This window comes from Polyodon spathula, chromosome 3 (assembly GCF_017654505.1).
Source record: "Polyodon spathula isolate WHYD16114869_AA chromosome 3, ASM1765450v1, whole genome shotgun sequence".
Taxonomy (NCBI): Eukaryota; Metazoa; Chordata; class Actinopteri; order Acipenseriformes; family Polyodontidae; genus Polyodon; species Polyodon spathula.
The window spans coordinates 88,263,792-88,278,084 of NC_054536.1; the positions used below are offsets into that span (position 1 = coordinate 88,263,792).

Below are 14,293 nucleotides of genomic sequence, written 5' to 3' on the forward strand. Positions count from 1 at the left end.
CAACTTTTAAGTATGAATGGGAGAATATACTGACATGTTTTGACTTTTCAAGCTGATGTACATGCCGAATTACTGTACTGGCACAGAACACAAATTCATGGGGAACACAAATACCCAGCGTAATACAAAAATATCCATGGGGGAACTGTTGAAGCCCATATGTACTGTATTTATCATGCATTGAATTAATTATAAGCAGATATAGAGCTGTGTGTTTGAGACCTTAGAGCAGTGGTGCGCACACTTTTATATGCCCCCCCTCCCCCTCTTTTAGCATACAATTTGTCGCCCCCCCTCCCCGACACACATATTAAAACATTATATTTTAAATTTTTTTCCCCCGATTTCATGAAAATCACATATTTGTTTCCCCAATTTAACCAACATAAGCATATCACAAATTCAACATTTAAAATCAGTATATAATTTTTTTTTTTTTTTACACTTAGTGAGTGAACATTTAGCTGACATGTTAAATCTGGGTTTCTAACAAATACATCTGTGAATCTGGCAAGTCAACATTTAGCTAACATTTCTAACAAATAAATCTGAACAAATACATGTAACAAATCTTTTTTTTTTTTTTTAACTTGGCGATTCAACATTTACTTAACAGATACATCTGAAAAACATGATCATTCAGCAATTAAATTTTTAAAAAAATGAATCTGAAAAAAAAATAAAATCTGGGTTTTCACAAACAAAAAAAAAAAAACTGCCAGCTAAATCTGAAGCTAACATGCAAACCCACGCCCACCGACGCATTTGATTTGGCACTGTATGCTGCAGAGTTTCCATTAAACTCTTACGTTTTAAGAATGTGTTTGTTAGCATTTATGTACTTTGCTAAATCTGGACTTTTTAAATCTAGGAAAAAAAGTGTTTTTTATTTATTTATTTATTTATTTACGCTTGTCGTCCCATACATGGTAGCCATCATTTCGGCTCACTGTTCACTGTAGTTTCACTCACACTCGACACTTCAAACAGCATTTCTCTGGTTCTACAAGTCCTAGCTCATTTGAAAAGGTACGAATTTGGACTAATTAGCAGTCACTTATATTCCTAAAGAAAAGACGTTAACATTGGAGCAAAGGATTAGGCTTATTAACCATGTGATATGCACATATGGGCTTTAATGAAGCATTTCCTTCTGCGGCCTCAACAGAAGCACCAATAGTTGATTCCAGGCTACTACACAAAATATGAATATAATAACTGACAATGCACAAAGAGGTTTAAAGGTGATGATGGCACGAAAATAAATATACACTAGTTCTACAAAAAATATATATTATATATCAATTGTATTATTTCCACAGTTCTTACTGTACACATATGGCGGCAGGTTTTGATTCAATCCCAATGACGTCATAGTATAAAGTGATTCAGTCTTTTAATATATAACATTTTGTCCATTTCAAAACTCTTAACACATATCCTCTGAAACATTAACCAGATAACTGAAAAAGTACTTGTTTTAAGGAAACAACCTACAGAATATGGTGCCTGGTTGTCTGCATTCCTCATCACATTGTATTTCCCTTCAGCCAATTTTTTTTTTTGTTAGTTTAAGTATGGATATGCTTTTTCACTCTAGTGCTTTTGTATATCCATTACTTCATAATTTCTGGCAGGAATAACCAGCAATTTATTGACTTGTTGCTTTAAGGTTTCCTTTACGCAATTGAATTCTTTATATTGTACTTGGTCAAGGTACATTTGAAATGTACTTTTCTAGTATCTACACACATTTCCGTAGTGGATCAGTAAATATCTAACATAACTATAGAATTTCACATGTAAAAACCAAACAGGAAAGATTATCCTGTTTGATTTTAAGAATAATGGTCTTTTATTCAGAACAGTTTACAGTAAACTAGGGACCTAACCCAAATCTAATTGTACAATACAAACAAAAGAAATAGGGGCTTCTGGTCTGTAACAGTGACAGATTGGGAGTGAAGAGTCATTGTGTAAAGAGTACTAAAGTCTACAACGGGACAAATCACAAAGGCTAGCTTTATTCTCTAACAAACAAATTTGTCAAAGCTCTATCTCTCTCTCCCAGCAAAGACACTATCTTATTAAACCATGACTGTCTTCATTTCCAATCACAAGCCCAGTTTCCAGTAGCTTTCTAGCCTATTGCAGCCTTTGGCTTCCAGTCAAATGTTTTCTTCTAGTTCTATCTCTATATTAAACTTCAAGTAATGCACTGGCTATCCAAACCTGGAAATGTTATGTTACAATAACATTATTTACAGTACATACACTGCATTCACTATGTAAACTGCTGTATTGTACTTCCATGTGGTTGCCCAGCAGGGATGCACAAGTTCAATACAACTCACTGTATAAACTCAGGACATTGGAAATGAGCCACGCTTCCCAGCTCCAGTCTTTTGTCCTAACCTTTGTAAGTTTAGGATGTCAAGGTCTAGAAACTATTTTAGATTTAAATAATTATTTTAGACAGTAAAGATATGAAATGCTTCTGTGTTTGACTGTTTTCAATCAAAGCTGAACAAACAGTAATTTATACAAATTTTTTATTAAACACTGTATATTCCATGTAAACAACCCATGTTATTATTCCTTTGACTCTGTTAGTGATGTCACGGTATACATATCCACAGTTTTGGTACCATGACCATTTTTCTATAACACGGTTAATCAGGTTCACGGTTTATCGTGTCAAAAGTATGTTTCTGTCCCTACTGGCTAAAAAAGGTCAGATGATGTAGCGTTGTAACCCAGTCTCTCTCATTCATTTTACATCAAGCGTATATTCCTATGGCTTTCTGGCAGCTAAAACATAATCATATTTGACAGAAACACATCAAGAAAAAACAGAAAAAAAGCACTGCATAGAAAGAAGGTTAATAAAATATATACACGCGTAGCAGTATAATGTACTAAGGCTTCTATATTCACTGTCAGTGAAAAATCTATTTTATTTACATTTAAAACGTCAGACAATGTTATTATGACTTTATTATAATTCTGCCTAATAAAAGTTACAGGGTGGCGCTAGGAAGACTGCACTGTGGCTGATCCCTGGAGCTAGCACTACACTTCAGCCATCAACACCAGGCAGAAGGATATCTGCATCATCAGATGGAAGGAAATGCAGATGGATCACATTAGTTTATAGTACAAGAAGCTATGTCTTAGTTGGTGCTCATCTTTGTGAGAGCTGATTCCAATATCAGCATGAAGTTTTAACACCTACTCTCATGTAATGGAAATCAGTAATACAACATTTATCATCTTTTTCACAGCTCAACTAAATTGCTGAAAATAGAGCAGTGGTCTATTCCAACAACTCGATTGCCATTCTAAAATATGTTGACAACTTGAGATGTCAATTAGAGATAGATGTTCAATTTTGATAGTCAACCGGAGCTGCCAAGAAAAAATTGCTTACTAACTGCTCGTGTATCTCTGGCCTTAACCTCTGTGGAGATCAGCACACATTTTAGTTAGAGTCGTTGTCAAATAAAAGTATTTGTTTACTAGTTTATTTTAGTACACTGTCAGCAAAAAAACTGAGTCACAAATTTAGTTACTATTATAGTCTTTATTAATATGTCTGATGCATTATTTTGAAAGTCATCTTTTAAAGCACTGGACATTCATTAGAAAGCTATTGAAATATGGATTATCTATGGTTTAAAGATTTACTTTGAGTGTAATGTACACGCATTGAAAATGCATGATTTCTCAGCTCTTGTTTTATGACACAAGCTTAAAAGCATGTTCTCTACAAGCATTCCATGTTATGTATCCTATTGAAAAAAAATGGCAATGGATAACATATTTTTCTATGGAAAGTAAAGATACTGTATCTTGCTATAGAATTTCAACATACATTTCATAATAAATCATTTGAATGAATTATGGCACAGGTGATGGAGTGGGGCCCTGGTGCTTTACAAAAATGTTTATCTGATCTCAGGTTTAACATTCCTTTTTTTACTTCTTAAGCAGGGAGGAAACAGCCTACATGTAAACATCAGGGTACTCAGAAATGAGGATTAAAAGCCCCTATATATCACCATGACAGCCCTTTCACACCAGTGAGACCGCAATGTAAAACTTTAAACGGATAGAGTGACTCTTCTAACACAGGCACATGAGCATGAAAAAATGTTATTGGGGATAAGACCACAATTTCAAAAAGGGACAAAGATTATGTTACTTTCTTTGAAAACAAATGGTGCAACCTGAAATCAAGAAGCTGCACTGCGATATTTTTAAGAAGGATGGAACTGGTCCCTTTTTATTCAGTGTGACATTTTGCCGTGGTCAAACAACATCATCCATTGCCATGTTAAAAACATTTAGAAATGTGCACATTTTAAAGCACTTTAAACCATTTGGACTGCTCATATTTATAAAGCAAGTCTAAGCACAACATCACTCAAATATTGTAACACAATACTTTTAATTGTACCGTAATTCAATACTAGAATAACCCAAAAAGTAAACAAGAATGACTCTAGAAACTGACCCTGTTTTAAAAGTTTAAAAAGCTTAAAGAGCAGCAAGCAGCATTGTTTAACTCAACTGTGTTAGCAGCTTCTAAAACAGGTTTCAGAAATCCTTTAAACCTCTGCTCATACAAATTCTGCATGTTTACATAGTACTGTCAGAATAAAAGGGATGACTCCAGACTACGGTTTTATGCTTATAACAAAACACACAAGAAATCCAAATATGTCTGCATATTTTAATGATACTGGAAGACACAGACAGTCTAAGTTTGTGTGTACATGTACTTCTCAGGTATGACAATATTTTGAACGGATATGTGTGTGTGTGTGTGTGTGTGTGTGTGTGTGTGTGTGTGTGTGTGTTTGTCTGTATTTTTTTAATCCTTTATAGCACCTAAGCCTCATCAACTGTCAGCTAATAAACAACATTCTTTGAAAACAAGAGGTGCAAGACATAAAAATACTGTTCACTCATATGAACACAGGTAGTGGTAACCAAATAAATGCATACCTACTGTATGGGGTTCTAGACAACAGATTCGTAATTAAAAAGACATTTTACATACAAAACAGTTTAATTTACTGTTTAATGTACTTGTTGAATCAATCATTTGCACTGGTTTGTTATTACAGTGCACACAATTCTTATACATTATATGAAGCAGCTATTCTTTCAAACAAGGTTATAGTTATTTTAAGGTCACAGATACCTGCAATACTTAATGTCTAGGAAGTAACACTGAACCGTTACATTTAAAATCAACAAACAACTGCTGTTTTTTTTTTTTTTTTTGTTTTAGAAAAGTTTTCTGTTTCCTTTTCTTCAAAGATGTCACAATAAATACTTCCGTAAGAATGTCAAACAAATTGTATGTATTATTGTTATAAAATTAAAAGCATTCAACCGTAAAACAGGAAAGTACTTAGGATCTCAAAGTGCAGTTCTTTTTTATTAAGATAAACTTGGGCAGGCTTTGTTTATAGTAAGCTGTTTTTCTAATATATGTTTGAAGCACTCAATTACTAAGGCTATATTATACACAAAGTACTTAAACACAACACAACTGGTTTATTTCTGTATAACACAGCTTTGATATGCTTAATGGGATATCTATATCTATACACATACACACACACACAACACACAGCGCCATGAAAAAGTATTTGCCCCCTGTCTGATTTGCTGAATTTTTGCATATTTTTCACATTGAATTTGGTCAGATCTTTTTGTGGGTTGTAGTAGTATATAGAGGGAGTCAGAGAAAAAATGACACCAAAGTTTGGTGCTTCTTTCATTTGCTTGGTGTGCAAGGTAATCAAACATGCCATCTTCAGGTGTGAAAAATGTATTGCCCCCCCTCTAGTTAACTCAACCCAATTAAAGGGATAATTAGGGTCAACTGTTTGAATACTTTGGTTAACAATCAGGCCGATTTGGGCCAGCCCTGCCCAATATAAATCTGACTAACTTTGGCCCTTACCATCAGAGTGAAGTTGTCAGCACACAGGTTCTAGAGGTACATCATGCCACGATCAAAAGAAATTCCTGAAGATCTCCGGGGAAAAAAGTTGTTGATGCCTATCAGTCTGGAAAGGGTTACAAAGCCATTTCTAAGGCTCTGGGGCTCCACCAAACCACAGTCAGAGCCATATTGTCCAAATAGAGAAAGTTTGGCACAGTAGTGAATCTTCCCAGGACTGGCCGTCCTGCCAAAATCTCTCCAAGACAAGGCATAAATCGTCCAGGAAGTCACGAAGAACCCTAGAACAACATCCAGGGATCTGCAGGCCTCTCTCACCTCAGCTTAGGTCAGTGTTCATGACTCCACCATCAGAAAAACACTGGGCAAAAATGGCGTTCATGGCAGAGTAGCAAGGCAGAAACAACTGCTCACTAAGAAGAACATGAATGCTCGTCTCAAGTTTGCCAAAAAGCACCTGGATGATCCTCAAGAGTTCTGGAACAATGTTCTATGGACAGATGAGTCAAAAGTGTAACTTTTTTGGCCAACATGGACCCTGTTATGTCTGGCGAAAACCGAACACTGCATTCCACAGTAAGAACCTCATAACAACGGTCAAGCATGGTGGTGGTAGTGTCATGATTTGTGGACGCTTTGCTTCACCAGGACCTGGATGACTTGCCATCATTGAAGGAACCTTGAATTCTGCTCTGTACCAGAGAATTCTACAGGCCATCCGTCCGTGAGCTGAAGCTGAAGCGCAGCTGGCTCATGCAGCAAGACAATGATCCAAAACAAACAAGCAAGTCTACATCAGAATGGTTGAAGAACAAGAAATTTAAAGTTCTGGAATGGCCCAGTCAAAGTCCAGACCTAAACCCCATTGACATGTTGTGGCAGGACCTGAAATGAGCAGTTTATGCTCGAAAACCCATAAATGTCACCGAGTTGAGGCAGTTCTGCATGAAGGAGTGGGCCAAAATTCCTCCACAGCGCTGTAAGAGTCTGATCAATAACTACAGGAAGCGTTTGGTTGCAGTTATTGCTGCTAAAGGTGGTGTAACCAGTTATTGAGTCTAAGGGGCCGATTACTTTTTCACACAGGGGCATTGGGTGTTGCATAACTTTAATAAATAAATGAAATAAGCCTCAAAATGCTGTGTTATTTGGTCACTCAGGGTCCATTTTATCTAATATTAGATTTAGGTTGAAGATCTGATATCATTCAGTGTCAGAAATATGCAAACATGCAGTAAATCAGACAGGGCAAATATTTTTTCACGGCACTGTATGTACAGTGGCTTGCGAAAGTATTGACCCCCCTTGGCATTTTTCCTATTTTGTTGCCTTACAACCTGGAATTAAAATGGATTTCTATTTGGATTTCATGTAATGGACATACACAAAATAGTCCAAATTGGTGAAGTGAAATGGGGTTTGTATCATTTGATTTACACAACATGCCTACCACTGAAGATGCAAAATATTTTTTATTGTGAAACAAACAAGAAATAAGACAAAAAAACAGAAAACTTGAGTGTGCATAACTATTCACCCCTCCAAAGTCAATACTTTGTAGAGCCACCTTTTGCAGCAAGTGCAGCTGCAAGTCTCTTGGGGTATGTATCTATAAGCTTGGCACATCTAGCCTCTGGGATTTTTGCTCATTCTTCAAGGCAAAACTGCTCTAGCTCCTTCAAGTTGGATGGGTTCCGCTGGTGTACAGCAATCTTTAAGTCATACCACAGATTCTCAATTGGATTGAGGTCTGGGCTTTGACTAGGCCATTCCAAGACATTTAAATGTTTCCCCTTAAACCACTCGAGTGTTGCTTTAGCAGTATGCTTAGGGTCATTGTTCTGCTGGAAGGTGAACCTCCATCCCAGTCTCAAATCTCTGGAAGACTGAAACAGGTTTCCCTCAAGAATTTCCCTGTATTTAGCGCCATCCATCATTCCTTCAATTCTGACCAGTTTCCCAGTCCCTGCCGATGAAAAACATCCCCACAGCATGATGCTGCCACCACCATGCTTCACTGTGGGGATGGTGTTCTCGGGGTGATGAGAGGTGTTGGGTTTGCGCCAGACATAAGGTTTTCCTTGATGGCCAAAAAGCTCAATTTTAGTCTCATCTGACCAGAGTACCTTCTTCCATATGTTTGGGGAGTCTCCCACAAGCCTTTTGGTGAACACCAAACGTGTTTGCTTATTTTTTCTTTAAGCAATGGCTTTTTTTTGGCCACTCTTCCGAAAAGCCCAGCTCTGTGGAGTGTACGGCTTAAAGTGGTCCTATGGACAGATACTCCAATCTCCGCTGTGGAGCTTTGCAGCTCCTTCAGGATTATCTTTGGTCACTTTGTTGCCTCTCTGATTAATGCCCTCCTTGCCTGGTCCGTGAGTTTTGGTGGGCGGCCCTCTCTTGCCAGGTTTGTTGTGGTGCCATAGTCTTTCCATTTTTTAATAATGGCTTTAATGGTGCTCCGTGGGATGTTCAAAGTTTCGGATATTTTTTTATAACCCAACCCTGATCTGTACTTCTCCACAACTTTGTCCTTGACTTGTTTAGTGAGCTCCTTGGTCTTCATGGTGCCGCTTGCTTGGTGGTGCCCCTTGCTTACTGGTGTCACAGACTCTGGGGCTTTTCAGAACAGGTGTATATATACTGCGATCATGTGACAGATCATGTGACACAAGGTAATGGTTGCACCAGATCTTATTTAGAGGCTTAATAGCAAAGGGGGTGAGAATACATATGCACGCACCACTTTTCCGTTATTTATTTTTTAGAATTTTTTTAAACAAGTTATTTTTTTCATTTCACTTCACCAATTTGGACTATTTTGTTTATGTCCATTACATGAAATCCAAATAAAAATATTGCAATTGTACTACAATATAAGTACATACTTTATCCCTGTTGCAATTTTAAATTCCATTTAAAGGCACACAGTATTTCATACATTGTGTTTTATCTTCTTAAAAACCACTGGCGATGCTTCAATTGCAATGAATATGATAAACAGCTGGATTAAGTCTTCCCAGTGAAAGCAACAATTAAGGCTGACTGTCCAAAATCCAAACTAGATTGACACTGGTGTTTTTATGCACAGAGCATCCCCTGGCCCCTTGGATAGAATGGTTTCAAGTTATTATTATTATAAGTAAAACATATTAAATTGTTTTTAGATTTTTGATACTGTCAGAAGGCAGAAAAATCTACAGTGTTAATTCTACAGTATAACCCCTCACCCTTAGGAATCTTTAGCATGCCTGTGATATAGCAGATCCATCTCAAACCACTGTAACTAATGCAAATAATTACTATATTTAACTAGAATATAATTGGGTAATTATGAATTCAAACATAAATGATAATTGTATTCATCACTTGTTACGATTAGCCCTGGGTTACCTATTTAACTTTTCTAGATATGTTAATTATTATTTTCACAATAGAACAGAAGTAAGGTACAGAATATTGCCTCCAGTAGAAACATGATGAGAGGGCTAAATAATTCCACCGATCACTATGATTTTCTTTAAAAAGGACATTCCTTACTGTTATTGCAATTATGACTTACGCATGTTATAGGAAGTACATACCTTTGGATAATTAACCAGGAGACCATAAACCAAAATATTCTTCTGTTTTGCTTCCTTTGCAAGTAGTCTGATGGCGCCCAGCTCATCCATATTGTTGCTGAAAGGTGTACTTTCTGACATGTTCAAATGCACCTATGAAAACATTACAGGAACCCGTTAGACCCGTTATAGCTGTTCAATGAAAAGAATTTGAGCATACCAAATGTAAGCCTCATTGTTCCAGTCCTACAACCCAAGCCAAACTTGCAAGACACTGTTTCCATTTGGCAATCAGAAGGTCAGTGAATCTATTTTAACACCTCTAAGTTGCCAAGGTAAAACTCTTGTGATGAGATCTGTTTAGTCTATCGTCTAAACCTAGTCACATTACCTGGTTTATGTAAGCAGCAACTGTAGCCCACATACAATGAAAACAGAGTAGCAGACAGATTTTGGGGGTAAGTACAAATGTTTACAGACTAATTCTGTTCCATTACAAAACAGCGATGGTGGAGAAAAAGTCAGTCACAGCTACACAATTTGGTAGGCAGATCACATGCTGCACTGTGGGCCATATTGGTGGGGGGGGGGGCTGTCATAAAGCTGCAATAACTACCGGATTCCTTTGAATTTAAGAAGCAGTCCAAATTTCCCACTCTTAACTTGAGGAAAAAAAAAAAAAAAAAATCTAATAAAGATGCATTTACAAAAATGCATCTACTCAATAAGAGGCAGTTTGCAGCCATCTGATGTCACACAGAGCATTACAGTTACGCGCTGCTTCTCATTTCCAGTTGTGATTACTCGCACATGTTTTTCTCCCTTTTTGTGAACTGTAATATTGCTTGGCAAGTAGAAAAATACAGGGGTTTGATTAGAACTGAGCCTAATACCGAAACGCTGCTGCTGTGGTAAAACAGGAAGGCTTGCCCGGAGCTGAGCTGATCGGGAGGTCCTGATTGGCTGGGGGGTGTGCCCGGGGACGCCTATTTAAGAATGCAGCAGCGCCAGTTCGAGGCTACTGCACCACGGCCATAGCTACACAGGTGGGCACTGAGCGAAAGCTTGCTTTGTTTATATCAAGGAGGAGAGCATCCACTATGTAGGATAACTACTAGGGAATACAGCCTTGCTACCCAACCTGAGACCGACGGGACCACAACAATAAGTGTCAGGGTCGGGTCAGGTTGGGTGTAGGTTGTACATTATGGTTCGGGCTCGGGTCAGGCTAGTGCTATCAGTGAGTGGTTTATGGCGTTTTTCATTTTAAGTGAGTATTTATTTCTTCCTCTGTGGGCAAGTGCTTCCTAAAACTCACTTCCTGCTTCACGATTTTTGAAAAACTAGTCGCCATGCACCATAGGTTCTTTGAGAAATTACATCTCTAATATTAGTCTCACAAACCTGCTTATTCGTTTTGTGCAGTCTGTCAAATGCTGTGTCGCTGGGCTTTACTACGTAACCACAGGATATAATTAATTTCCAACGTAGCTAACAACCAATAATCATCTTTGCTGATAAACTGACATTTTGTGCAGCCTGTCAACAAATGCTGCGTGGGCGGTCTTAATGGGATACAGTTCAGTTGCAAAATATCAACGTCACCAAATTTTAACAGTCAGTCTTATACAAATGTACACAAAAAAAAAAAAAAAAAAAAACACCAAATGCAATGTCTAATTGATACCTCTTATCAGTCAACAATTCATGCCTTTTTTAGATAATGACACAAACTGTGTTGTTCCAGTTAATGATACAAAATGTATTTGTCCTGTAGTAAACTATATGCATTTGTTTAAATGTAAAGAACGACTAAATGTACAGTATTAAAACACTGCTCTTTACCTCACAGTTAGTTTTCTTTCTTTATTTCTCGCACTTGTAATGTGCTGTCATAGACAATAGGCAAACATGAAACTCGGTTTATATCATGACCCGCTTTATATCACAAATTATACCTGCACGGCAATCAAGATATAAAGCTGGTTCATCTGTATATAGGCTGATGAAGTAAAAAAAATAAAAATGTGTAGCAATGGAACGTTCCGTTGCTGGAAAGGGTACGTCTAAACCCACCGTTTAATGTATCCTTTAGATTACGACATTGTTGTATTCAGCGATAATAAAAATTTCGACATTGTTAGATTATGACGTTGTATTCAGCGAAAATAAAAGTCCACGTGGCTTAGCAAAAAGCAAATCTTGCAAAATATTACTTATGACAGCAAAAAGAAAAGAAATGTGATATATTTGTCCTATAGCTGTTTTAAAAGCCATAGTTGTTGTCTAATATTTGCTGTTGAACGTTAATTTAGTGGTTTGAAATGATATAGGCTTGTCCAAAATGGGTATGCGAATTTCCAAGTGCAACTTTTGTGTGGCTATTTATGGCTAACAAAGTTTTGATGAATGCTGTTGTTGTCTTTATTTATTTACGTTTTAACTGGAAACCAGAAATACTCGACACTGAAAGTACTTGGTTGCAATAGTTTGTGGAGATGGTCGGGTTGGAAATGCAAATATTTCAAAGGTCTCGGGCAAGGGTCAGGTTCAGATTAGGTTTTAAATTTAGGCCCGAGCTGACCTCTTCTGGGTAACCCTTCAATTCAATCTGTCACGTTGCTGTTTGTGTACTCAGGCAGTCACATCTTTTGTTGGCAACTTTAATACACGCATCATATACTGTACTCGAATTTAAGTGTCTTAAATTCGAAGGAATATGGTAGTTATTAAAGACAGTTCTACGTGCACCAACACAATAGTCATGTTCAGCACAGACTACATGCTAACCAGCTTTCAATAAAAAAATTACTTGAAATAGTACTAGCTATCAAATGAAATGTTTAATTATCAGCAATGATTGGCTTTCACTTCAATGCATACCTAAAAACTGCCACAGCTTGAATCACAATAAATCACTATTCAAATGGATGAGTTCTGTGGTTATTTTAAAATTCTTTCACCTGGGAAAACATACAGGAAGTAATGTTTCCTGCACGTACATGCAAGCTTTAAGAATTTTAAATAGTACCTGGAGCCCAAGGCTGCTAATGGCCACAAAACTGGAATTCATCTGGATTACCTTCATTTTCACTTATAGGCGAGCTTCATTCTAGAGATATAAAAGCCCTGTTCTTTTTTTTTTTTTAAGAGACAGGAAGTCTACTCTTGTTATATGTATTTAAAGTAAAACCATGAGGATATGCACTCCATTTAAACCAAATAAAAAATATTTTTCATGCATGTATACATAAATAAATGAGGTGTTTTTGTGAACAGATACTATGTTGACACATTCTGAAGTCTTTGAAGAGCAGGGTTAGGTGGGTGATTTTGCAGCATGGATTTGGCAGAATGGTCAACTTAACATTCTTGACTTGGATTTCTCTATGTATCTGCCCACTAATCAACTATGTTCTTATCTCTTAAGCCATGGCTGCTTGCCTTTCAGCTGAAGAATCCATCACTCTACATATCATTAGCAAAGGGAGTTACCTGTTTTGAGAAAGCATTCACTGTGTTGTTGATTAAGACAAAGAGCAGTGAAAGCAGGTATGCTGCCTTGGGGAAATCATGTATAGGGTGTTGATGCACTAAAGGCCAGTCACTTAACACAACCCTTTCTGTATGTTCTCTTAGGAAGTCCAAAAAAAATATGTAAAACTCATCACAGATACAAAATTTTGGAAATTTGCCAAACTTCTCAAATGTGGCTGGCTGTGTAAACTATTGTCCAGTACTGGAATAGAATATATAGTACAGTAAACTGGCTACCAAAAAACATGTTGTGATTCAGTTGGTGCACCAGAGCAGTCTGAAGAGCACGGACAGATGTTGTGGCTATTAACAGCTATCCATCAGACCTGTTTGATGGACAGCCTCTGTCCAGTCTACTTTCAGGGAAGAGTTCAGTGGTTGCAAAAAGTGGCAGTACAATTTAAACATCTTGCAGGCTCAGGGACAAAGGTATTTTAAATTCAGGAGTCAGTATTCGGTCAATCACCGATGAAAATAACCATTTCGTGATTTGAGCATTTACAAATTATGTTGCTCAAATTGCAAAATGGAAAATATCAAACAAGCAAAGAATGAAGCTTCTTAATATACTCAAATTGCGAAATGTGCTTTGAGCAAATGCACAGTTCCAGAACATATTTTAAAGATCAATCTGCAAATAATTTCAGGGTATAAAAATGGGCATCAAGTTACAAACAAACTTTTAATAAAATATTTTTTTTATTGAATGAACATGAAATCTGTAAATTACATGTACAAGATACACGTCATTGATTCTTTATTTTTGTATGTATTCTTTATGCAGGAAGTTAACCTATTGAGACCGTGGCCTCATTTGCAAGGGGGTCGTGGAAAGCAATTTAGGAGGATAGTGACCTCAAACATTAAACTTCAAGCGAGTTTAACGTTCGTAATGTTCTCGCCTTGTTATTTAGAAATTACAATTTTAGAAGAAACAGCGAACACTTCTAAAAATGGATTATTTTTTTCATATTATGACTATTGTTTTCACCGTATTTAAACTGCAAAATCATATGTCAAGCCACGTCTGTCTAACAAACAAAAGAATGCATATTAAACATTTAATATTTTCAGAAAGGGGTGAACACTTTTTGAAAACTGGTTTTTGCAGACCCCATCAGCACCTGATAATGCTACACTTGTGGAATAAAGTCAGAGACTTCTTTTTGACAATAACAAAACCTTATTAAATGTGTTAATTAGATGATGATAA

The 14,293-nt window shown here is 36.9% G+C and overlaps 1 protein-coding gene across 2 annotated transcripts in view; it reads right to left on the minus strand.

Moving 5' to 3' along the window:
• crppa (CDP-L-ribitol pyrophosphorylase A) overlaps positions 1 to 14,293 on the minus strand; it is a 64,405-nt gene that overhangs the window by 10,373 nt on the left and 39,739 nt on the right. For both annotated transcript variants that reach the window (XM_041246278.1, XM_041246279.1), the window contains exon 10: positions 9,565 to 9,696. In XM_041246278.1, coding sequence (XP_041102212.1) covers positions 9,565 to 9,696 — 132 coding nt within the window. The remainder of the gene's footprint in view (positions 1 to 9,564; positions 9,697 to 14,293) is intronic.